This window comes from Anomaloglossus baeobatrachus, chromosome 6 (assembly GCF_048569485.1).
Source record: "Anomaloglossus baeobatrachus isolate aAnoBae1 chromosome 6, aAnoBae1.hap1, whole genome shotgun sequence".
NCBI lineage: Eukaryota > Metazoa > Chordata > Amphibia > Anura > Aromobatidae > Anomaloglossus > Anomaloglossus baeobatrachus.
This window is the reverse complement of record NC_134358.1, coordinates 535,892,412-535,918,805: the sequence shown is the minus strand read 5'-3', so window position 1 is coordinate 535,918,805 and position 26,394 is coordinate 535,892,412. Positions and strand designations below refer to the sequence as shown.

Sequence of the window (26,394 nt, the reverse complement as noted above, 5' to 3'; positions counted from 1 at the left end):
TCAGATCGCTGGTCGGATCGCTGCTGCATCGCTAAAGTGTGAAGGTACCCTGAGTGACAGCAGTGTGGACACGCATGCACAGATCCCACTTTTCTCTCCTCTCAGCCCCCACCAGTGATGTGCCCTACTCAGTCGGTCCGGTTCCAGTCTGCAGCCAGAAGGATCTAAGCTATAACAACAATAAAGGTATTTAAGAACCTGTTAGACATAAGCTTACAAGAGCAAAGAAGATAGCAGAAGTATATTAATATGTTAGGAAAGTGTTAGTTAGAAGGAGTTAGGATTAAAGAAAGGGGGTCACATTAGTAGTGGAAAACCTCTTTACGGCAGTGCTTAAAAAATAATGGTGACCACATAAAATATTGACATTTTGTTTACAATTTGCCCATTTTCACTTAAGGGTGTACTCACTTTTGTTGCCAGCGGTTTAGACATTAATGACTGTGTGTTGAGTTATTTAAAGGACACCAAATTTACACTGTTATACAAGCTGCACACTGACACTGTACATTGTATCACAGGGTCAGATCTTCAGTGTTGTCCCATGAAAAGATATAAAATAATATTTAGAAAAATGATAAGGGTGTACTCACTTTTGTGATATAGTGTAGTTTATTTTCGCCCAGTGCTACGCTCTCAGTATGGCGGCCGGGCACCTTTCTAACGTTATTATCCTGTAGACTGACCCAGTATCTGCAGGTTAATAGGGTTATCCAACCTAGCAGTTTCCATTTAAGACTGTAGAGCTAGTGATGCCTAGAAAACGAGAGAGAATACTACAGCGGTCAGATATTTGGCCATTCCGCAATCCCTTATCCTATGGATATGCAAAATATTTCAGATATGAGAATTTTCCTTAAAAGACCATATAAATGTTGAAAACCAGGAGATAAGCATTCACAATTGAGTCTGGAGGATCTTCTTTAGAAGTTTTGCTGGAAGCACAGGTTTCATTTTTCCCTGATTTCTTCTATTTTTGACTTCTGATGGGCAGTTCACCATTCTTTATCTGCTATTAGTGGTATAACAGGGGACGAGGACTGTCATGGCCAGAAACGAGAGAGATGGAGACTGAAGCGTGGCCGTTCTCTTGGGTCACACGTTGAATTCTTCATATATTTCCCATTGCAATATGAGGCGGAATAAAATGATAGGAGAAGGATTAATTGCTGGAATTTTTTAGAATGTTTTTTTACATGGTGATTTTTGTTTTTGTAAATGTCCTAAGTCATTGTGTCTTTTAGTGATTGCTTAGCTTTCTTGCATACAGCCACATTTTACTGATCCATATTGTGAGCCCATACTGCTCTTCCATGTGCCAACTTTTTAAGGAGGCACCTCCTGGTTTTGGGATTAAAATGGTTGCCCCCAATTGACAGTTTCATGTATCCACAGTATGCAGATAAATGTTTGATCTCTGTAGGTCCCGTCAATTACTAATACAGCGCCTCCAACGCCCCCCCATTCCTCGTCACTTAAACAGCCAAACCTGGTGGTATCTGTGAGTCCTATGGACATTAATTAGAGAGTCATGCTTGACTGCCGATCCAGATAGCTACCCCTCAATTTGATTATACATTGATTGAAGACCTGCATACTAAGGATTTTGTGGGTTCCAATGGAAGGATCCTGACTGTAGATAGGTGATAAATGTTAATTGTGATTGTCGCGCCCAGGGAAGGGGGTACTCAGTCCCGGGCGGTTTTCAAATGGGAATGTCACTCTGGTGTCCATTGCCCGGTCCCGTGCCCTGGGTGATTATCAAGCCGTGTAAAACTGGCGCCTGATCTAGGGCCCTGTGCCCCGTGCGTGCTCCAGTCCCAGCGGTACCTATCCATACCCGCCCTGATGACCTCTCTCCCGTGCCCCCGGGGTCACCTCTCTGTGTGCCACACTTCTCAGACTCACTGCTGACTCCTCCCACCAGGTGGGCTAAACCCGGGACTCGTTCCTTCCCATGGCGACCATTCCTTTAGGAGGTTAACCCTCTATGCTCGGTGTGGAGTGGAGAAATAGGATTTTGGTTGTGCCTTTGTGGTATCTGCACTGGTACTCCAGGTCCCAGGGGGTAGGTCCTGCATCCGCTAGAGGATGCAGTTCCTTGTTGTGCCCTGAGTGGCTCAGGGGTGCTACATGATTAATATTGTCCCAATGTGTCTTGTTGGATAAAGAAGGATAGGGGCTCCTATGCTGTTCCTCATGCTAGTGGGCCCTATGCTATCCCTAATCTCAGTGATAATGGTTAAAAGTGCTGGAAGAGACAGTAAGCGCAAATATGGTCTTATCTTAAAATACCGTTAGCAAAGGTGCTGTAAGGGTAGACTCACCTGCTGTGGTTGTGAGAGTCACAACCACTGTAATGGCGTAAATATGGCTCTAGCAGAACCCATGTGGAGATGCAGTTCAAATATGGAGAGAAAAGGGTTAATAAACCGCGCTGCCATAGTCATATTGTCCTGAGGAAAAAGCCATAAGGCTTTGAAACTCATAGAAAAGTAAAATCATTCCTTCTACATAGATCCTCCTTTCTACGGCAGCACGGTTTATAATCCCTAATCTCAGGGACACTCCTAATGGTAGAGATGCCCGTTCCGGGTCCTGCTCCTGACCAGACCTAGTCTGATTTCCCCCCTCCCCCTTCCACCAGGGAAGGACGTGGCAGGAGCATGATGTTAAACACAGATGTAGAGAGACAAGGGAAAACCAAAACTCTGACACTCTACAAACACACAGGATAGGGCAATAAGAGATTCAGGAGAAAAACAAGAGCAGGAAGGAAACTACAAAAGACAACTGTGGTAAACTCCGCAAAAGCAACAAGAACTGCAAGCACCAGAAAGTATGGAACACCGCACCACATCAGACCAACTAAGATAAACTATAGCTGACATAGGAGGAAGGACCCAGCCAGTATACATAGGGATGGAGTGAATGTGATAGGCTCCCTCACAACAGGTGATCAAAGAGAGCAAACAAGCAGACTATCAGAGATTAACTCTTGCTAGCCTGCCTATGAATCAGCACACAGCAGGTCAATGGCCGAGTCAGCCTTCATTGCTCATAGACACTAGAGAATTTCTCAGAGTGTCAGAATCAGCAATCAGAACAGAACCTGACGCCACCATGACATGCGGCAAAGTTAGAGAAAATTTCTGTATAACAAATACCTCCTACATTAAAGGGAACCTGTCACCATTTTTTCGGCCTATAAGCTGCAGCCACCACCAGTGGGCTTTTATATATAGCATTCTAACATGCTGTATATAAGAGCCCAGGCCGCTGTGTACAACATAAAAAACACTTTATAATACTCACCTAAACCGGTCACTGTGATGGATGTGGCTCAGATGGGCGTCTTCGTCCTCCGGTGCCGGCACCTCCTCTTTCGGCCATCTTTGTCCTCCTTCTGAAGCTGCGGTGCATGACGCGTCTACGTCATACACACTCGCCGGTCCCGCGCATGCGCACTACAATACTTTGATCTGCCTTGCTCAGGACCTGAATGCCGACGAGTGTGTATGACGTCAGACGTGTCATGCGCCGCGGCTTCAGAAGGACAACAAAGGCGGCGACAAAGATGACCAAAAGAGGCGGCACCGGCACCGGAGGACGAAGATGCCCATCTGAGCCACATCCACCGCAGCGACCGGTTTAGGTGAGTATTATAAAGTGTTTTTTATGTTGTACACAGCGGCCTGGGCTCTTATATACAGCATGTTAGAAAGCTGTACATAAGAGCCCACTGATGGTGGCCACAGCTTATAGCCAAAAAACTGGTGACAGGTTCCCTTTAACCTTTATCATGGGTTACTGCATTATCCAGTAAAGGTTTCGCTTCTAACAGAGAATACAACACTTGACATAATTATTTTCGTTCAATCGAAAAACATGCCATCATTGTTTACCATTTTTTGTTTTATTTTTCAGAATGTCCCAATAGATACTGCAGAAATGGAGGAGAATGTGTCCTAGAAAAAAAAGTTCCATTATGCAGGTAAGGGTCATATAAACGTTCATGGCTTTAAATGCAGAATTAGTATACACTGTACACAAAACATGTTTGTTGTCGGTCCTGCCATATAGTGGAGTCTGCCTAGATTTGCTTATCCATGTTATTAAAAGTAAAACATTTGTAGTGAGATAAAGGGAAATAATCCACAAGTACTGGTGTTTCTTGACTATATCTTCCTCATTTGTGCATTTATATTTACACTTAGAACAATGGATTTTTTCACTGTTTTTGCCAGTAGATAGAAAAAAAGAATAAAAACAAAGTCCTCAGTGATCTCAGCTTTTATTATGTGTACTCAGTCAACTGAGGTTCCAATCTTCTCCAGCCTCTCGGCCCATATTGAAAAATGTTCCTGGTTCCTAACTTACTAATATCCAATACAACGTTACAAAACAAAAAAAATCGATGTGTTGCATGGTGAGAAGAAGAGGATTGAAAACAATAAACAAGGAGAGAACCGTAACATTTTTCTCATCTGTGTCCTGTATAAAAATAGGCATGCATTCCTTAAAGAATCAGAATTACTGTATGGGGAAAGGTGTGGAAATCAGAAAGACACTGGGTTTGGGGGTGTATAGTTGACTATAATGTGATTCAGTTAAGGCCAGTAATTGTGGAAAAACTCAAGTGACACTTCCGTAGCCCATTCACGGGGAAAGCCTGCGAGTGGGGCTCTCCGGCTGTTATCAACATAAGGCCTAAGCCACATGGCATGAAAATCGGTGCAAGTGGAGTGCGATAAAACATCGCATTCCACTCGGACCAATATTAGTCTGTGTGTCAGCACACATGAGCGATTATTTTCTCAGCCCTAATCGGACCGAGAAAACAATCGCAGCATTCTGCGACTGTAATACGAGTTTTGTTTCTCTCGCACCCATTCAAGTCTATGGGACGAGAGAAAAATTGCAGTGCACTCGCGGTACCCTGGTGTACCGCGAGTGCAGGGCGAGAATGGCAATAGCTGGCTATGGAGGAGAGAGGGAGATAAATCCCTCCCTCCCCTCCTCAGCATCGGCCACTGCCCTCCGCAGCACCGGCCCGCCCTTCCTCAAAGCTGGCCCGCCCCCTGCAGCTGAGGTCCACTCGCACGATCGGACCTCATTTGCAGGGACACTTGCATGACACTCGGCTCTGCTGTACTGCCAGAGTGAGCCGAGTGTCATTCGAGGGGATCGCAGTAATCCCCGTGTGGCCCCAACCTTAATAACTCACACACGGGTAAGGGAAAAGGGGAAGGTGAGTCCTGACCAAACTGGTCCCTGTACAGACTAAAAGACCCTAGCAGCATAACTAATTAACTTGGACCTGGCTCCCTAAAATGCCATTGCATGGTTTCTCATTCTTCATGAAAGATCATAGAGAGGCCACCACACACTGCTTACATGTCACACTAGGTATGGGGATTTACTAAGCAAATAGCAAAAGGGAAGGGACACCCTGTGTCTAGGGAAGGGGAAGATGGTGACCCCTGTCCAAACCTACGTATAGTCCTTGGGGTCCCTCACCATCCTAGATAGGTTCCCCGGCTATACGCCAAGCCAAATACCTGACCCTAGATATCTCTAGTGCTGGGCTCTAAATAGGAAACAGATGGGATGAGCTCTTTGTCAACCCCACTAACCACTATCGACGACACAAGGAGGACACACAGGGGGAAAATGTATGAACTATTTATCTACAGATGGCACAACTAGAAGTTCAGCAGAGTTTTCATCAACGATACCACAGAGTAGTACAAGCCACCTGCTTGCATCCAAGGCTTGAATGAACTGAAAAATATCACCAGCACCAGTCCTAGAAGGAAGGGGTATTTAAACACTGAAGGAATACTGATGATGAGCAGCTGGGTGGAAGGCGAGCTTCTGCTGGGTCCAAAAAGGGGGAGAGATGAATCCAGCAGGAAAGCTACCTATACCAATGAATACTGACAGCAGCAACAATGGAAAGTCAGTGAGCATTCTGCGCAGCCAAATGCTGTGACCTACTATGGCCAGAAACCACATGACTCTGTCCCCCGTGACATACCTGTGACACTACAAGGGGAGAGGAAGGTTTGCAGGAACAAACAGAAGTCCAATTTGAGTTAAAGTGAAACAATAGTCTTAGTATGTTGGGCCCAAAGTCCTGGGAATATTACTTTGGCAAGGAATTAATACAGTTATTCCCAAATATACAGTTTTTATTCAGATATAAAAAGTCACACCACCAATGTAAAATACAAATATAATGACCAAATGGGTCACTTTCATATAAACATTGTCAACAGACAGAATAAATACAAACATGGAAGATATCAAGGAGAGGGATCACATGTAAGGGATCACATCAGAGCCCAGGACTTAACTTAGGGACCGTAAGTTAGTTGTTCAGGCAGCGCCACATGATATGGAAGGCATAAAGGAAGATACAGTCCATACAGGTCCAAGTAGTTATATGCTGGTGCTCTCCAAGTGTCCCTATAATAGAGATGAGCCATCAGCCTTCATGTTTAACAAATCAGTCTCCACCTCATGACACGTTTCCCCACATACAAAAAATGTGGTTCATCAGGAGGCTATAAGGTAAATACTTTCTATCAGCAAAAAGTTGGAGGTAATATATATACAAAGTACAAAGTTAAAACTACACCACATATGGCATGAAGATAGAAGGAAAACAGAGATGTAAAGTACTTGCCCAAAGAGATATAGTGTCAGATATGCAGGTCCATGGCGCCAGTCAAAAGGATCCACAGCGGTGCAGACAATGCTGTATAGATGAATACTGCCACAGTCCAAAGAGGCGTCATGGAGCTGCATACCGACATGGGGTTTAAATAGCCCACGTTCCCATAATCAGTTGTGGGCAATCAGAGCGATCGTTCATTGCCGTCAGCACCGCAGGTGCGCATGCCCAATACATTGCAGGCAATGCGCACGCGTGGACGGAAGCTCAGCAGGGTCACAGCCAGTCAAGGAGAAAAACCACCACAGCGCATGCACGGGGTCTTAAAAAGTATGGCACCTCTATTAAATGAAAGAGTCACATGATATAGCGGAGGGGAGTGTTCCTACGTGTGCGCAGTGGTGCGCGAGCGACACTTGGATTAGTTAGTCGCGCATATCCTAAAATACATGCACTATAGCGCATGCGCGGGATCTCAAGAAATACGGCGCCTCCGCTCAATGAAAAAAATCACGTGATTAGGCAGAGGGAAGTGTTCCTAAGCATGCGCAGTGATGCGCGATCGATACTTGGATTAATTGGTCGCGCATATCATATAATACATGCACCGCTACAATAGTGTCACATAAGTGGAACAAATATAGCAGCGCAAAAGTATAGCAGCGCCGCACTGGACAAGACCACCCGCTTACAACGCTAAGCACATATACAAAAAGGTATAATATATAGTGGCAAATAATATTGCATCAAATGATATTATATCATACATAGCATAAAAATCCTGATGGAGAGATATATAAGAGATATATATATATACAACTAAACCCTCCATATTCATGTTATCAATCCCCAGGGGCAAAAAAATATATATGAATAATACCCATCAATATGGGCAGTCCCCCCAAAACGGGGGGGGGGAATCTTCCAAGGTAAGGCATAGTGGATTATACAAAGCAATTTAGGGTCCCTCTCAAGGCTAAGTGGGGAGGAAGCAGCTAAAGGAGAGCTGTTCATTAAGCCCTCCCGGGGTCAAAGATCCCATTTTAAATATCCATGCTGATTCTTTCTGCAATAATGACCTGTCGAAATCAACTCCCCTAGGGCTAGGTCTAACCACTTCCAGTACAGAAAAATGAATATGAGTTATGTTCCCACAAGGGACCATGTTTACATGACGGGAAATTGGTGTGTCCCGTCCGTTCCGAATGTCGGAAAGGTGTTCAAACACCCGCCTACGGAGTTGTCTCAGGGTCTTGCCAACGTAATCCAAGGGACACATGCAAGTAGTATAGACAACTCCGGAGGTCTTACAATTACTGAAATTACGTAGGAAAAATGTTTTTCCCATGGCTGCACTTGTCACGCTCTTACATTGTTCCATAGAGCCACAATATTTACAACTGCCACAACGAAACATCCCGCAGATACGTCTATCCAACCAGGTCCCTTCTGGTCTAGGTCCTTGGTACATACTGTGCATGAGCCTGTCACCCAGGGTGCGTCCCCGTCTACAGGTGATGCATGGAGATTTCGTGATATATTTTGCCAAATCGGGGTCAGCCGTCAGTATCTTCCAGTGTTTATTAATCACTGAGAAGACCCGTTCAGATTGCATATCGTATATACCAATGATACGTGTGATGTTGGAATTATTCTCACGCATCCTAGGAGCCATAAGTGTGTGTCTATTAATATTCTTGGCATAAGCATATGACTGCTGTAGGATGTGCTTTGGATACCCGCGATCTAAAAATCGACCAAAGAGGTCTGAGGCCTGTGTCTTAAAGTCTTCCTCTCTAGAACAATTTCTATAAACTGCCCCTTTGGAATACCCTTTCTAAGGGGAAGAGGATTATGGCTATCCCACTTCAATAAGGAGTTGGTCGCTGTTGGTTTACGATGTGTAAGGGTATGAATTTTACCCCCTCATCTTTTAATATTACCAAGTCCAAAAAGGTAATAGAATTCTGATCACAGGTATGGGTGAATTTTAGCCCCAAAGTGGTGTTGTTGAGGCCTCCAACAAATTGTTCAAACTCAAAAATAGACCCTGTCCAGAGGACGAGGATGTCATCAATGTATCGGACCCAAAGTCCGATACATTGAAGAGATTCCCCGTCCTCCCCCCCAAAAACTACCATTTCCTCCCACCAGCCCAGGAATAGATTAGCATAGCTGGGGGCACAAGGGCTCCCCATACCTGTACCCCTGAGCTGGTGGAAGTACTTGGTATTAAATAAAAACTAATTGTGATACAGGGTAAAGGACAGTAATTCTTCGATAAAGTTGCTGTGCCTCGCACACTCAACAGCTCTTGACTTTAAGAAAAAATTCACCGCCAGTATTCCTAAATCGTGAGGGATAGAACTAAAAAGTGCCTCAACATCAATGGAGGCCAGGATAGTATCAGGGCCCACATTGATGTCCTCAAGAATTTATAAGAGATGGGGGGTATCCCGGACATAAGAAGGAAGAGAGGTGACAAAAGGGCGTAGGACTCTGTCCACATAGATGCCAACGTTTTGGGACAAAGAACTAATTACTGCCACAATGGGCCTGCCCTTCAAAGGCTCAAGGCCCTTGTGCACCTTTGGGAGGGCGTAGAACACAGGAATCACTGGACATCGTGGTACCAAAAACTCATATTCATTTACTGATAGATTATTCTGCCTCGCTCTATCAAGTATAGGGAGGAGAATGTCCGTATATGCTTTGGTTGGATCACGGGACAGACATTCATAGGTATCCCTATCTTTAAGCAGAGCGTGGCACATATCAAGATATTTAGTGTGACTCAAAACCATAAGATATCCTCCCTTATCGGACTGTTTAATGATAAGGTCATCATTTTTTGATAAACAGTCAAGTGCCAGGAGTTCCCCCTTAGTAAGGTTGGAACCCAGACCAAGGAGTGATTGTGGAATTTTCAAAAGGTCATCCTGCACAAGTCTTAGAAAAATATCAACGCTTGTGCAGCTATGAATTGGTGGAGATTTTTTGCTTGGTCTCTTCAAATTAGTGGAGGTGGAGACTGATTTCTTAAACATGAAGGCTGATGGCTCATCTCTAATTAAAGGGACACTTGGAGAGCACCAGCATATAACTACTTGGACCTGTATGGACTGTATCTTCCTTTATGCCATCTGTCGCAGGCGGGGAGGAGGGTGTCAACGCTGCGCTCTCCCACTGCTTGGGTCCGGCCGCCGCCGCTCTGCGGCTGCTGCTCGGTGGCTCGAGCGATGGGCCGGATCCCGGGGACTCGAGCGACGCTCCTCACCCGTAAGTGAAAGGGGTGATTTGTTGGTGGCGGATTTGATTAATGTCCGTGACGCCACCCACGGTTGTGGTGATTGTGTGGACACCACCGCTGCTCTGTCTGGGGATCCCGGGAGTGGTGGTATGGAGCAGCTAGATGTTGGTTTGCCCCTCCGTGGGTAGGGGGTTTGGTGGTCCCGGGGCCCGATGACGGGGGGGGTTAGGGTGGTGGACAGGCGGGTTATGGGGCCTGTGGAGGTGCAGGGACGCAGGGGCAGCGCTGTGCCGCACGGCACGGAGGTACTCACTCAGCCCAAGGATGATGACGGTGCTGTCCTCTCTTTGTATACCGCTCCGGTACCGCCGGGCCACCACCCGTCCACGGTCCTTTCGGCAACCTCCGATCAGCCTCTCCTGCAGACGGTCACCGCCGTCTGCCAACCTTGCTGTCTCAGTCCGGGGCACACACCCGGACCAACTTCAGGCTCTGTTGTTGTCACTTTCCTTCACTTCCACTCCTGTCACTTGCTCCTCTACCACTTCCTTCTACTCTCCAACTCGACTCAAACTCTCACTGCTGGTTTTCCCGCCTCCAGGACTGTGAACTCCTCGGTGGGCGTAGCCAACCACCTGGCCCACCCCCTGGTGTGAACATCAGCCCCTGGAGGAGGGCAACAAGGATTTGTGTTCTGACCTTGGTGTGCCTGCAGGGAATGTGGGGTGTGTGGTGGTGTCATGACCTGTGACCCCTGGCTTCCCCAGGGCGTCACATTCCCCCTTAGCAAAACGCAGACCATCCTCGGGCTGCCCGTCCAACACCAGTTTTATTTTCCTTTTTTTTTTTTTTCTGAAAAGATAAAGAACAGTAACACATACAGTTATATTAACATCATCCCACAACGGGAGGCACTTTTCTTAAACGTTACGGTAACATTTTAAACGGTTGCTGCTGCCGCTCTCTCCTACCCAAGTAACCTGGCCCTGATGCTGCCCCTAAGAAACAGTCAGCACCCCTTGACCCCAGTCCTGAACCAAGTTACCCGAGCGGGATCTGTCCTTCCACTCCAGAGGGTAGCCACCGGTTCCGGTGGTGGCTGGGCCCCAGCCTGCTCCACTGCGGGCCCTCCCTCCAACCTGCCTCTCCGGAGGCGGTACGGTGGCAGTTGGAACAAAACATATTATTTACAAGCCACTAACGTTTGTGGTTGCCCTGCAAGTTCACGGGCTAGTTCATAGGAGTTCCTATGCAAAACCTTTCAAGCGGTCCCTACGGGGACAACGGTGCCGGCAACGGCCGGTTGCAAATCACGGATGCAGACAATCAGGTTACTGTTCGGTAATCATTTTCATTTTCTCATAAACTTTTAAACTTTTAAACAAACACAGTGCTGGTCCCAACGGGGACTGTGACAACGGTGCTCCGCTGCCCTACTCAGATTCCTCGGCATCACCTTGGGGAAGGGGTGCGGCGCTCACACGGGCCTCCTGGCTGCCCCTTAGCTTTGCATCTAGCGCAAACCACCCCCTCTCCCCACAGTGCCGGGTATACTGCACCAAGTCGCCCGGCATCAGGTTACGACCTGGGTGCTCCTCTGGGAGATGGGCATTCACATCCCGCCGGGCTATGAACACCTCGGCCTCCAGGCCCGGTTCGTAAATGAATCCATAGCCCCGGCGGACATCAAACCGCCTCACCTGCCCTTCAGACAACAGGCCCCGGACACGGAAAGTTGCCTGACGGAGGTTCTCTTTTTCCCGGATTGTACGGGCCACCAACTCCGCCTTCTTCCTTTCCCTCTCCTCGATTTCCAGGCCCAACGGTACCGGCTCCCTGTCCCAGTACGGCGCTGCTGCGAGCTCCGGCGCACGGGTCGGGCCCCGCGGGACATTTTGGACGCTGCCCATTGTTAGGGATCTGGGCGGCAGGTCCCGCGGTGTCTTGGCCTTGGACGCCGCCTTGCAGCGGCAACCCGGCGCAACCTCAGCCGATGTGTGGGGGATGGGCACGGGGGCTTTCCTCTGTTGGGCCTTCGGCACGGAACGGGCTATCGGCTCCGGCTCGGGGGACTTCTCGGGGGACGCCTCCGGTTCGGGCTTCGGGGCTTTCCACGGCAGCACCTCCGGTCGGCTACCGGCTCCGGCTGCAGGTCGGCCCGCCGGGGCGGGCATGCTGGGTATCGCTACCGGTTGCGGTGGCAGCGGGCCTAGTGGCAGGGTCACAGCTTCCGGGACGGGTGGCGAGGGAGGCAGCAGGGTGAGAGGGTTTGGACCGGGTCCCGCAGCCGCGATAACCGGCCCTTCAAGGGCATCGGGGCATGGGTCACTCACCCTCCCTTCCGCATCTTCCTCCTCGCGTTTCCGCACGGTCGCTATGACATCCGCCATGTCGGTCTCCCACTCCTCCATGAGGAGCTGCATCTTGACCTGCAGCCTCTGGTAGAGCTGCGCGGTCCGGATCTCCACCCACGCCGTGGTTCCCGGCGCAGGGACTACGGTGCTTCGGGACGGCATCCACATGCTGCTGGTGGCTTCTTCCAGGAACAAGATGGCTGCAGAGTCCTGGCGTCCCTGCTTTTATAGCCGCGGACGCCAGAAGACGCTCGAGCGGGAACTTTTCGCGCCAAAGATGGCGGCTTCTGAAATTTTCTGTCCGGACACCTCTGGCGGTAACAAGGCGCACCTCTACCAGACGGCAGAGCGGTAAGATCCTGTTCGTGATGCCAAGATGTCGCGGGCGGGGAGGAGGGTGTCAACGCTGCGCTCTCCCACTGTTCAGGTCCGGCAGCCGCCGCTCTGCGGCTGCTGCTGCTGCTCGGTGGCTCGAGCGATGGGCCGGATCCCGGGGACTTGAGCGGCGCTCCTCGCCCATGAGTGAAAGGGGTGATTTGTTGGTGGGGGATTTGATTAATGTCCGTGACGCCACCCACGGTTGTGGTGATTGTGTGGACACCACCGCTGCTCTGTCTGGGGATCCCGGGAGTCGTGGTATGGAGCAGCTAGATGTTGGTTTGCCCCTCCGTGGGTAGGGGGTTTGGTGGTCCCGGGGCCCGATGACGGGGGGGTTAGGGTGGTGGACAGGCGGGTTATGGGGCCTGTGGAGGTGCAGGGATGCAGGGGCAGCGCTGTGCCGCACGGCACGGAGGTACTCACTCAGCCCAAGGATGATGACACAGTTCACGGTAAACAAATGGCTGGTTGGACGGGTCCCTCGGATGGCTGCGGTGTAGATGTTCCCTGCAAATTAGCGGTTACTGTCTCTTCCCTGCACCTAGAAACGGTTGTTGGTAGCGATGGATTCCCACCGGTAACCCGTTCCCCTGCTTGGATATGAGCCGGAGGAGCCCCTCTATTGCCCGCAGGCGCTGGCCCTGGGAAACTGGTGCCTTGGCGGTGGCGGTGTCTCCCCTTCACGGTTGGACTGTTGCCTTCAATCGGGACTTTGCTGCTGGGAGACCCGGAGGTCCCCTTCACTGACGGATTTGGTAAATTACGGCGACTCCTAGCCTTGCCGGGATCCGAAAGGCCCCTGCCAATGGTGCTGGCCTCTCTTTGTATACCGCTCCGGTACCGCCGGGCCACCACCCGTCCACGGTCCTTTCGGCAACCTCCGATCAGCCTCTCCTGCAGACGGTCACCGCCGTCTGCCAACCTTGCTGTTTCAGTCCGGGGCACACACCCGGACCAACTTCAGGCTCTGTTGCTGTCACTTTCCTTCACTTCCACTCCTGTCACTTGCTCCTCTACCACTTCCTTCTACTCTCCAACTCGACTCAAACTCTCACTGCTGGTTTTCCCGCCTCCAGGACTGTGAACTCCTCGGTGGGCGGAGCCACCCACCTGGCCCACCCCCTGGTGTGAACATCAGCCCCTGGAGGAGGGCAACAAGGATTTGTGTTCTGACCTTGGTGTGCCTGCAGGGAATGTGGGGTGTGTGGTGGTGTCATGACCTGTGACCCCTGGCTTGCCCAGGGCGTCACACCTTCCATATCATGTGGCGCTGCCTGAACAACTAACTTACGGTCCCTAAGTTAAGTCCTGGGCTCTGATGTGATCCCTTACATGTGATCCCTCTCCTTGATATCTTCCATGTTTGTATTTATTCTGTCTGTTGACAATGTTTATATGAAAGTGACCCATTTGGTCATTATATTTGTATTTTACAATGGTGGTGTGACTTTTTATATCTGAATAAAAACTGTATATTTGGAATTAAAGTGAAACAAGTTCAAATAAGGAAAAAATAATAAGTACTGAGAAGGTAAACACACCGACTTACAGCAGACACTCAGATACTGTTTGCTTCAAAGGTAAACTCCAAAACTGAAGGGCTGGAACTCGCAGAAGCAAGTCTACATAGAGATATAGACAGCAAGGAAGTGCAGTGAGTGGTGAACTGTGACGGAGTCCTTCTCACATATCACACAATCAACAGAGCGAGAGATGATGGAAGAATCTAATGCAGGCTTTACATGAGACGATAGATTGTGTGATATTTCGTCGGGGTCACGGTTTTCGTGACGCACATCCGGCATAGCGCACGACTTCGTCTCGTGTGACATCTCTGAACGACGCAGTATCGCTCACAAATCATGAGTCGTGTACTCATCGTTAACTTTCATAATCTCATTTATTTTCATGGGTGCAGGTTGTTCATCGTTTCCGTGGCATCACACGTTTTTCCGTGTGACACCACGGGAACGATGAACACAGCATACCTGCGTCCCATGGCACCCGCCGGCTTAATGGAAGGAAGGAGGTGGGCGGGATGGTTACATCCCGCTCATTTCCGCCCCTCCGCTTCTATTGGCAGGCTGCCGTGTGACGTCGCTGTGATGCCGAACGTCCCTCCCCCTTCAGGAAGTGGATGTTCGTCGCCCACAGCGAGGTCGTCCGGAAGGTAAGTGCATGTGACGGGGGTTAAACGAGTTTGTGCGCCATGGGCAGCGATTTGCCCGTGATGCAAAAACGACGGGGGCGGGTACGATCGATTGTGAAATCGCACAATCGGTCGTCCCGTGTAAAGTAGGCTTAAAGAAAATCAATTCCAAGCAAATCAAATGGTCCATAAAATAATCCACCATAAAAATAGTAAAGAAACACGAATATAGTCCAGAAAGCGATAAATAAATGTCCAGGTCTCTCTGAGGAGCCACACCTTCAGCCCAGAGGTTCAATCTTCGTCCTTCTCTCTTCAAGTTCTCCAACAGACTGCCAAATCCCCCAGGGAAGCAGAGAGTTTACAGTAGGTGGATCCCAGGCCCCTTCTCCCAGACTTGGGTCCAGGAACACTACAGGGGGTGATTACCTGCAGACAATATAATGTACACACAAGCAATACAAATAATGGACAGTGAACCACGCCTAAACAGTAACCCACACAAAATGGTACATGACCTACAATATACCACCATCACATGAACATATATAACCCAACTCAGAATGTGATAGGACAAACAATCATGAAGAATTGAGAAACAACTAGAGAGGAGCCAGCAAAGAAAGGAAAACAAGGACAATAGGAACCATCAGCATGGGTACAGGGAAGATAAATAGCTCAGCAGAAAAAGGAACCGACCACAAAGCTACAGATCACTGGATAGAATTCTCAAGCTGAGCCATGACACCAGCCCACTCACAGAGAAAGCCTGCGAGTGATGACTCCCCAGCCCACTCATAGAAAATGCCTGCGAGTGATGACCCCCTCCCTAGCCTACTCATAGAGAAAGCATGTGAGTGCTGAATCCCAGACCCACTCACAAAGAATGCCTGTGAGCGATGACTCCCCTACCCCACTCAAAAAGTATGTGAGTGATAACTCCCCAACCCACTCAGAGAAAATCTGCAAATACTGCCTCTTTGGCCCACTCACAAAAAACCTACGAGTGCCACTTCCCCGGCCCAGTCACGGAGAAAGCCTTTGAATATGTGACGCCCTGGACACCCAGGGGTCACAGGTCATTACACTCACCACATACACCCCCACCCCAGTAAGGTGTCACCAGTCAACCAAAAGACCTGATTGCCTCCCTCAGAGTCAGACAAGCACACCAGGTGGGCGGAGTCAGGCGGAAAGACACACCCTCTGAGGAGTCTGCTGGCCTGAGGCAGGAAACACACGAGGGGACGAAGTTAGGAGAGAGGAGAGTGAGGAGCTCAGTTCTGTGAGGGGCCTGGGTTGGAGCCTAGAACCCCAGATCAGTCAGGCAGGCAGATGGTAGTGGCCGCCTGCAGGAGACCGGGAATACGACCAGCGGAACCGTAAGGGACCGGGACAGGGTAGTGGCCCGCCGTAACCGAACCAGGGAGCTAACTGGAAACCAGAGCACCAGGCAGGGTACTCAGACCCCGAACTAGGCTATAAGCCACCACCATAGTCAAATCAACTGATTGCGGTCTGGACCTCAGGGGTTCATTCCCACCTAAGTCCCGATTGAAGGCAACAGCCCAACCCATCCGGATAGTAGCTACCGCCAGAGGCCAGAGATCCAAGGGCCAGCGTCTGCGGGCAAACGGGCTCCTACGACACATATACGCTGGGGAGCAGACTACCCGTGCCCAGGCACGGTAACCAAGATCACATACAGGTGCAGGAGAAAGGCGGACATTACCAACCTATCTGGAGAAACTGCAGCCGGCTGCGGGTCCAGTTCGTCACCCCATTTGGTTTACCAGTGACTCTGTGTGGTTTAATCGTGAGTACACCAGTGCCATCAAGCACCGCACCGCGCTGCACCGCAATACTGCCACTGCACCCCGGCCCTCGCTACCGGGCCCCGGGACCAACATCCCCTACCCACGGAGGGGTCAACACCTAGCTGCGCCCCTACACCGCTCCCGGGATTCCCCGCACCTTTACCGCAGCGGTGGTGTCCACCATCACCACAACCCGTGGGTGGTGTCATGAACTTTACAACACAACCACCCCATAACCCCTGCATGCACCGCCACTACACCCTTCCAGAGCGACGTAACCCCCGGGTTCGGAGGCGCTCGAGCCACCGACACACACGAGCCGCGGAGCGGTACAAATGCTGCCTCCCCGGCTTACTCAGAGAAAACCTGCGAGTGCTGTCTCCACGGCCCACTCACAGAGAAAACCTGCAAATGCCACTTCCCCGACCCACTCACTGAGAAGCCTGTGAGTGCTGCCTCCCCAGCTGACTCACAGTTAATCTGCGAGTGCCACTTCCCCGGCCCACTCACAGAGAAAGCCTTTATTAGACGAGTTTGTAAGCAGGAAGAACTGTCCAATCACTTTGTGAGCAGGAAAAGCAAAACTTACAGACTTTCTCTATGAGTCTTAAAATTATTCATCTACAGATGCCTTTTCTTACCTTTGCTCTTGGGTCAATATTTCTTAAAACGTGAGGCGCTAGATGACCGGCTTTGAAGAAGCAACACATGATTGTGTGATACTTTGTCTGGAGTTGTCTATGCTAGATAGGTGGTCACCTAGTGGTTGTAATGTGAGTTGAAGTCTGCCAATAGGTTTGCTGACACAGTTCTTCTTAGGCCTCCGTTCCACTTGCACACATCTTCTGATGCGAGAGGAAGCAATATGCTAATGACCCTTTACTGCGGGTGTCAGCCAAGGGTCATTCGACTGTGATGCGATCTTGTGATCGGATCACAGCTACGGAGAAGAGGGACGGACATTTTCTCCTCATCTCCTCCGCTGCCTGTCTCTGCATACATCGCACTGCACTAGGATGACATGCGAGAGCAGTGCGATGTTTCACACGCTCCCATAGACTTGTATGGGTGTGTATGAGCCAAGACTCGCTGCCAAACACAAAATGCTGCGATTCATTGCTCAGGCTGACATGGCATGAGAAATCAATCGCAGATGGACACTGCCCCACAGTTTTGCACTGGTACAAGTGTGACACCCCTGACCTTATCAGGGTGCCACAGGGAACTGCACTCCTTTCTCTTATGGTGCACTGCAGAACTCACCCTCCATGGTTCTGGGATCCTAACTATTAGTATTGCTTCCATCAGCATTCAAATCCTAGCCACACCACACCCTGTCAGGCACACCAGTGGGTGGTCTAGCTGGAAAAGGGCCACCCGCCTAGGGGTCAGGCAGACTGGTGGGAGGGACATAGTCAGTTCAGAGTAGCCCTCAAAGAGTGAGGAGCGGAGGGAGTTGTAGCTCCCTGGGAGACTTTGGTTAGGTCACAGACGGTGGTCTGGGACCAGAGGAGTCAGAGACTCGGTCACAGGGTATTGGAGAAAGGTGCCCAGACTTAGTTTTGGAGAACGGTCGGCACCAGAAAATCTAGTAACCGGACTGGTATCGAGCATGGCAGGGTACTGGACCCTACATCACGCTTCACGCAACCTGATAATTAACCTGTGGAGGATAGTCTCTTTATGAACTTTCCCCATGAGCTCAAAGATCGAAGGCACCAACAGAACGAGGGGGATAGGGCTTTCCAGCTTATGCGGCCTACAAAAATCCCAAGTGTCACCCATCGAGAGCACAGCTTATAATTATAGGGAGCGGGACCCCGACAGCTTCAGGCCAAGGGGGTCACTCAGAAACATCTAAACACAAGTGCATGAAGGTAGGCCCAGGACCAACTAGCAATACCAACGGGAACGGATTCCCGGACAAGCTCCCCAGAGTGGCAGCGGCACCCAGAGATTTGGTTTACTCCTGTGTCAGAGTCTACTTAATGGTTGCACCAACATCCACACGGCCTGAGTGAGTATGCTGCTCTCCCCTGCGTCCTGCCTGCCGCATAGACTCCACCACACTTCCCTACACCTCCACCATCCAGAGTCCCGGGGCCTCATCTACCCGTGGAGGGATCGTCATCTGTCTGCCCCACTCCATCTCCCCCGGGTACTCCCATCGGCAGCGGCGGTACTCCCCTTACCGCGAACCACTGGTGGCGTCACGAACACTAATCCCTTATAAATAATGCAGGGGCGGTACACAAGTACAATCTGATGTTTTATAGGATTGCTCTGGTCCGTGTAAAACGCAAGTGGAACCCTTACATGAAAAAATAACTGAATTCCTATTCCTCCATCATATCATACCCTCATACAGGAGACTTGACATAATTGCTTTATTTTTAGAGTAGGACAAAAAAACTGGATAATCATTTCTCAACAACACGTGCTACTAATTCATAGGTTCAGTAAAAAATCTCAACGTTCAGCTGCAAAGATCACATTTGTTCCCGCACATGACAGTGCACGTTTCTGCATCTCAACATTTTTATGATATTTTACAACCTACTTTTTTGCCGCGCAGCGTAGTCATTAATCACTCGGCAATAGCCTGTCTGAGATGCTATATGTGATTTCATGGACCTGATTCCTGAGATCCCAGGTGGAAATTTTAGCAGTTATGGAATTGAACGTATCATCTCTCCGAAGAACAAAACTCAAATAGATTACTTAGTAGACCTCAATGCTTTCGTACGGCAAGATAATTCTCTTTTTTTTTTCCCAGAATATAATGTAACACTACGGCCGTGATGAGGTACAGGGCAATGCGCATCGATTTATTAAACTAATCAGTAGCCATTATGACAGTTATGTGAGATAGAAAACATGGCCGTGTTGTTCTCCGGCTGTAGACTCCGCTATATGATCTGAATGTTCTCCCGGATATTAATAATGTTCCACAGTTTAGGAGAATTATGCAGAGATTCAGTAAATTAGAAAGCACGTTCTGTCACTTTTTCTTATTTTGAGCAGTAAAGAGAAGTAAACTGTACTGATTATAAACCAGAATTACCCTTACTGTACAGGAGACTTCATCTCAGGGCTAGGACAAATGGCGAGTAAAACGGAGCGATAAAAAATCACATTCCACTATCATACTCTCTGGGCCCTCTCCTATGTGCGATTTTTTTCTCCGCCCTAATCGGACTGAAAAAACAAACGCAGCATGCTGCGGGTGGAATCCGATCCGTTTTTACTCGCACCCATACAAGTCTACGGGTGCGAGAGAAACATCGCACTGGACTTGGATGACACCGGAATGCAGTGCGATAATCACATCAGCTGATAATGGAGCAGATAGGGAGATTATTCCCTCCCTCTCCTCCGCAGCTGTGATCTGATCACAGGATCGGATCACAGTGGCATGACACTCGGCTAACGCTCGCAGCAGATCCTGAGCCAAGGGTCATTAGCATAACGCATCCAATGCTCTCTCATTGGCTGCTAAATGCTCGTGTGGACATAGCCTTAAGGGCACATACAATGCAACTTTAAGTGGTCCTCCAGTTTAGAAATATCTAATAATATCGTTATCCATGTAAAAACAAAAATGGAGCAACGGGAGGAATTGTTAACAAATTATGAACTAAGCATGACTATAAACTCCTTGATGGCTCCTGCCAGCCAAGCTCTGCCTCCACGCTGCTCCCTGTAGATATTTGTTGATACATTAGCAAGTCAACAACACGTCCCTGGATTCAGTGGTCTTGTGATGTCTACCTTGGCTGACTGCAGAGAGCAGCAATTGTCATGAGTTGCCCATTTAACATCCTAACTAGAGATGAGCAAACCTGAAAAGTAGAGTTAGGTGCTCATACTGACCACAGACTTTACGAAAAAGTCAGAGTTTGGGTGCCTTGTGTATGCTGACCACTCGCACAAGCATTGCTGTGCTCGGGTACGCTTGGTGCTCAGTTTTCAGTGTTTGAATGGCTCACACTGGGAGTAACAATGGCATGATCCAATGTAGTGTTCACCAAACAAAAAAAATGAAAAAATCCAACCCACCCGCCCCCGGAAGTGATCTGTTTATTTCTGGCTGCATGTGGACGGAGACCTGAACTGCCCAATGAGTGACTTTCATTGGGGTTCAGGTCAAGTTCGGGTCCCAATCCGAACTTTAGCTAAAGTCCGACTGAACCCGCGGAACCGAACAAACACTAGATTATTTCTAGCTATTTGTTGACATAGCGGCAAGTCTACAACCAGGGACTTCTGCAGGTAATCACTGGATTCAGTGGTCATGTGATGTCTACCTTAGGATGACCGCTGGAGCAGCAATTGTCATGAGTTGCAGATGTAACATCCTAACTAGAGATGACCGAACCTGAAAAGTAAAGTTCACTCTTTATACCGACCAGAGACTTTACAAAAAAATCAGAGTTCGGGTTCGTAGTTTGGGTGCTTTACCTATGCTGACCACTCGAATGAGCATTGCTGTGCTCGGGTGCGCTCGGTGCTCAGCCCAGGGCGAGCTGCTTGCAGTGTTTGAAGGTTCATACTGGGGGTAACAACAGCAAGATCAGATGTAAAAACCAAAAAAAAAAAACCTGGGTGTGTCCTATTTTAATGTGCGTCTTATAGTTCGAAAAAATACCCCGAAACAGATGTCCGTGGATGGATACCTGGCCTTGGTAATTCCCTTGTCATATCTTTAAACTTGTCAAAGAGTTGGATATTGACTAAAAGGGCCACTTAATATGGTGGTTATGGTGGTTTCCTAAAAAGAGCCACTCCTTGGCTAGGTCCTTCCCGGAGGGATATCTGGCTGGTTTCTGTGTTGAGACTCCTAACAGAGGCTCCACGGACTTTTTTTGAGTCCGACAAATATGGCACATCCAAGCAGGGTTGCCAACTTGACTTTTTATTTTTTCAGGACAGTTTACCAAACATCACATATAGGCAACATTTTTTTACAAAACATCGAAAAACCATAATAAGGCATTACATAATAAATGATCCACGTCTACAGCTAATGTCTTCTACTATGAAGACATTAGCTGCATTCACGGTGAGCTGTGAAATGATGGTAATTTCATACAGTCAAATAATCTTTGGAAGATTGAAAAAGTGTCCTATTTTTACAAACTGTCCTAGAATTTCTGGATGGTTGGCATCCCAACATCTAAGGGCTTCCACTTTACCCCCATTGGATATTCTCGCATTAAGCACTCTCTCCATGCTATCGCATCCAGCGTCAAGCAAACCCCAAACCAGCAATATCATCCTGCCTCCAGCTTACCATTTTTATCTTCCCTCCATGGCCATTACGTGTGCATTCAAATCTTCTCTTTTGTGCAGAGCTACTTATAAAAATACATCATCTGGAGACTTTGCCTTAATGGCTGTTTGCTAGACCTGGTACTAATGAACCAAGCTGGCAGACAGCCACGAGTCACAAATCATGGACCTGTGTACCACAGATTGGGGAACCCTGGCACAGACAGACTGCGTTGGCTTAGTTATTGATTTAAGCAGTCAATAAGACCAGGAATACATATTGTAACTAAAAACCATAAGTAGTATAGAAAACCTTTCATACCACAATAAAAAAAAAAATTGAAGAACAAGGAAAAATAATGAGGACATTATTTTAGAAATTAGTGGATTATCCCCAATTAAAATTTTTGGCAATAAGATTTTTGCACAAATCCAGCAAAATGCCAGGAAGCTAAATCAGGGCATAAATTAATAAAAAATCAGTAGTGTCTTCTTTAAAACTACTTTTGGAGTGGACTATAAACACGTGGGCAATCCACACGGTGACCTGCACTGACGTCTAAAACGTGAATGAAGTGTAAGCAAATTGTACAAGATCATACAGCTGTAGTGGTGGAAAGCTAGCTGTCAGACACAGCCAGACTCCACAACAAGAAGATAAACATGGCCTATTACCATGTTTTCCTTCTCTATACACAGCCCTGAACCAACTTGCAAGCTTGAGTATGCAAATTAAGAAGCACGCACTATCAGTGCTTCCTTCTCTGGACCCAGTGCACATGTGATCACTGGTTGTAGAGAATATGCAAATAGCCTCTTTATATGTAGGGAAGAAACAAGAACTTTTGGATCCTAGGAAACCCAGTGAGGCAAAAGTACTCCTGAAATCAGCAATAAAAAATGCATTAACATGTAAAAATGTCCCCCAGAAGGTGTTTTGATTTGGGACACAGTGTGTAAAATAAATTAAAAAAAATATAAAAGCAAAAAAATATAAAAATTAAAGATAAATGAATAAAAAAGTCATTGCTAGTCTGAATCATTGTTTCTTGTTGTGCCCCCCATTGAAAAAACATGTCCATTTTGTAAACGTAATTTCTACGAAAGACAATTGCAATTTAAAATATATTTAGTGGTCGTTTGTTGTTCTAACAAAAAAGTGAAAAAGTAGAAATATAAAAATGAGATTATCCAGTGAAAGAAGAAAAAAGCAGCACCCGCCGTGACATTTATCCAGACTTTATTAGGAGCGGTACATTAAAGTCATGGATGTCTGAGGTCGAGCACTGGCACCCTGAAGGACGACAGCCATAATTGTGTCATAAAGTAAAAGGGGGGGGTGGTCGGGCAAAAAATTATTGGAATATCAGAAGTATTTTTTTTTTTTTAGAACCGTTAAAAGTGTGCGAAAATGTTCAAGGCTGTACGGGACGTGTAGTACCGCACTGAACTGCAGAGAGGCGCTACTAGACAGCCACAGTTTAACCCGAAGCCATGGTAAATTTAGTGTCCACAGTTTTCTTAGTGAACATTTTTCTACCTTGGACTTTCATCATTAATGTTGCCTTTTTGTAGTTTTTTTAAGTTTTGTTTTAATTTTTTTTAATAACTACGATAATCCAGAATATATAGCAATACGGTACCTATCAGTTCCTATTGGAGCTGTATTAAATAGATTTTACTATATACAGTATATGTTTTAGATTTCTCATAGGTCTTCAGTAGTGATGAGTGGGCTCGCCGATAACCGGGACCGACAGGTCCATGTTATCTGGTTTTTAAAATCCGGTTTTGGGCCGGATTCTGGTCCCCATATAAGTCTATCTAGCGATTAAAAATGTTGGGAGAATGGATAGGAGGATAGGAGCAAGTGCTCTGTACTTACCGAGGCCCCGGGTCAGCTGTACACTGCTTTCAGGACGCACATTCACTTCCAGGGCCGATAATTTACCTTCATTGCATATGCACTGCTTTCCCCGCCCACTTGCATCTGTGGTTGGTTGCAGTCAGACGCTGCCACACAGACTGGGGGCTCGTCTGACTGCAACCAATCACAGATGCCAGGACGGCCAGTGGTCGGTGAAAGCAGTGCATATGGATGAGCAATGAGTCGGACCGGAGCCTCAGTAAGTATGGAGCACTTGTGAAGGAACCAGCTGGGGCTCTGCCAAGGATGGGAGTTGTAATAGTTGTGCTACCACCAACCGGTCCACTCCATGAAAAAGGGGAAAGGTCTGTAGAGGTGGTAGGAGGATGCCACCTCTCAGAGAGGTAATATTCTTTACCTCTGAGTCAGCCTTCAGTCCCATTAAAAGAAAGGCAGACTCCAGTTTCACTTTAAACCTCTTTGCTTTATTCTCTTTGCACATATCTTCATTGTCTGAGGCAGGGCACCTTTTCTCCTCCAAGCATATCAGTTTCCTTGCTACTCTTACTATTTCGACTTTCCATCAGGGTTCTGGTTTACCGATCTCTCCCTGTTAATAAGCGTGCTCTGGCCATGCTGACCTCCCTCTTCCCAGGAAACCTCAGCAACTTCACTTCTTGCCAGTCCTCAAATGACAGGGCGACCTTCTTTCCTTCAGGACGTGACTACCCTTCACTCCGTATTGCTCTGCAGCCTCCTGCTTCCTTGTCTCCTTCACTACCCTGTCTCCTTCCTTCTCCAACTAGTGCCCTCCCCATGATCCTAAACTCTCTCTTCCCCTTCCTACAACAAACTACGAGGACCCTGTGCCCTCTAGTGGTGCACCACACAAACTACACCCCAACCTACCCTTCTATCCAGCTCCTGTCACCCCCTTACACTCGTTTCATTCTTATTCTCGTTATTTTTCCTTTATTTTTTTTTTCTTAATTCCCTGAGTGCCGGATCTAGATCAATATCTAGAATCCTGGACCTGGGTTTGGCACCCGGGCACCTTTGAAACCGCTCTGGACTTTTACAGTCCGGGTCTGCCCATCACTAGTCTTTAGTAATAATGGTACTTCTAGGGGGGGTTGGGGTGGAATTCTAGAATCAAATTAATAAAACATGGGACTTTTCCTAAAGCGATGACTGTGGAAGTGTAAACCTGGGTTACATCATTGTCTGTGTGCTCATAGATTATAGTGTGTTTCTTTTGAGGATTATGCTATGGCTTGGTGCTAGGGAGATTTAAGTGCAGCATCTTTTTGTCTGCATTTCTTTCTACTTGCAGAAATCAAAGCAGAACCCTGGGGAGGTTTATATCCCAGGAAACGAATAAAGCTTGAAGGATTTTCAATAAAAAGTTGTTTTTATTACTACACCGGTGCTCTTATTTTTTGATGTAATCCGTACAAACATGATTATACCTTCATGGAATGTCCGGCATTTTATATAAAAAAGAATTTGGAACTTCTTTTTCTTATTCATTTTATTCTATAAAACGGGAAAAAAAAACCTACATGTATATTATGAACATTACATATAAGAAGATATATTATTGTTTGTTATGTTTAAATCAATTCATATTTTCTCTGTGTTTTTTGTTTGTTTTTTTGTAATTTTTATATTGTTGATTACATGTATTGAAGATTTTTTTTTCCAGGTTATCCTTAAATTGGTGTAACATACCAGAGAGGGGCAAAGGTTACAGTCCTCAAATCGGCCCGCTACGCTACAGACACGGGGGGAACAGAGTGGTGTGTGGAGTGGGTGTAGACGTGGTACCTTTTAGCAAATTCTCATCTGGAGTTTCCTCACAGTGCGATGTTACATTGCGGCGTTACTAGAGATGAGTCTGTGGTGGATGGCACGGGGCAGGCAGCAGTTGTAGAAGACCTTATCCAGGGGGTGAGGGTCTTCTTCTGTTACGGCCAGCAGGCACTGTGGCTAAGCCCCCGACTGCCAGGCTAAACCCCTTTCCATGGGGGACGTGGTTCCACCATCCATTCCGGAATCCATGCTCCGCAGCCGCAGGGGTGACCCATAGGGTCCGGGTCTCTCTCCAGGGACATCCTCTCTACATTTTTACAGTCCCAAAAAGCCCCATTCTCCTCTTTCCTACTTCCTGTCTCTCCCTTATATCTAACCTACTCTCCTCCCATTTCGCTCTCCCTGTCTATCCAGGTGCCAGGACAGCCATGCTACAACACTGCCACCTGGTGGCTTTTTATACAATTTACATGCACATTATAAATTACACTTACATTTTACACAGTTTACATACACATAACACACTATGCAAAGACCATCCGTGTGCTGGATACTTCTGCAGTGGTGGGCTTAACCCTTACCCCCCTACAAGTCAACATCCAGTTAAAACCTCAATGACTTTACTGCATACTTGTCTTAAACAATGTTTCCAGTTAATATTCACAGGCTTGACACAACATTTTCCAACAGGCAATTTGTTCTCTATCCATTCCGGCTCTCCCATTACGGTTGCAGTCAGAGTCCCACCGGCTATCAAAGAGGATGAGGGTTTGGTGCTGCTGCTGTTAGGCGCTGTGCTGCTGCTCTCCATGGCTAT

At 47.8% G+C, this 26,394-nt stretch overlaps 1 protein-coding gene across 1 annotated transcript in view; it reads left to right on the top strand.

The window, feature by feature from the left end:
* Positions 1 to 26,394, top strand: part of MALRD1 (MAM and LDL receptor class A domain containing 1) — a 746,310-nt gene that overhangs the window by 634,088 nt on the left and 85,828 nt on the right. The window contains exon 36 of the mRNA XM_075315583.1: positions 3,928 to 3,994. Within this exon, the coding sequence (XP_075171698.1) occupies positions 3,928 to 3,994 (67 nt within the window). The remainder of the gene's footprint in view (positions 1 to 3,927; positions 3,995 to 26,394) is intronic.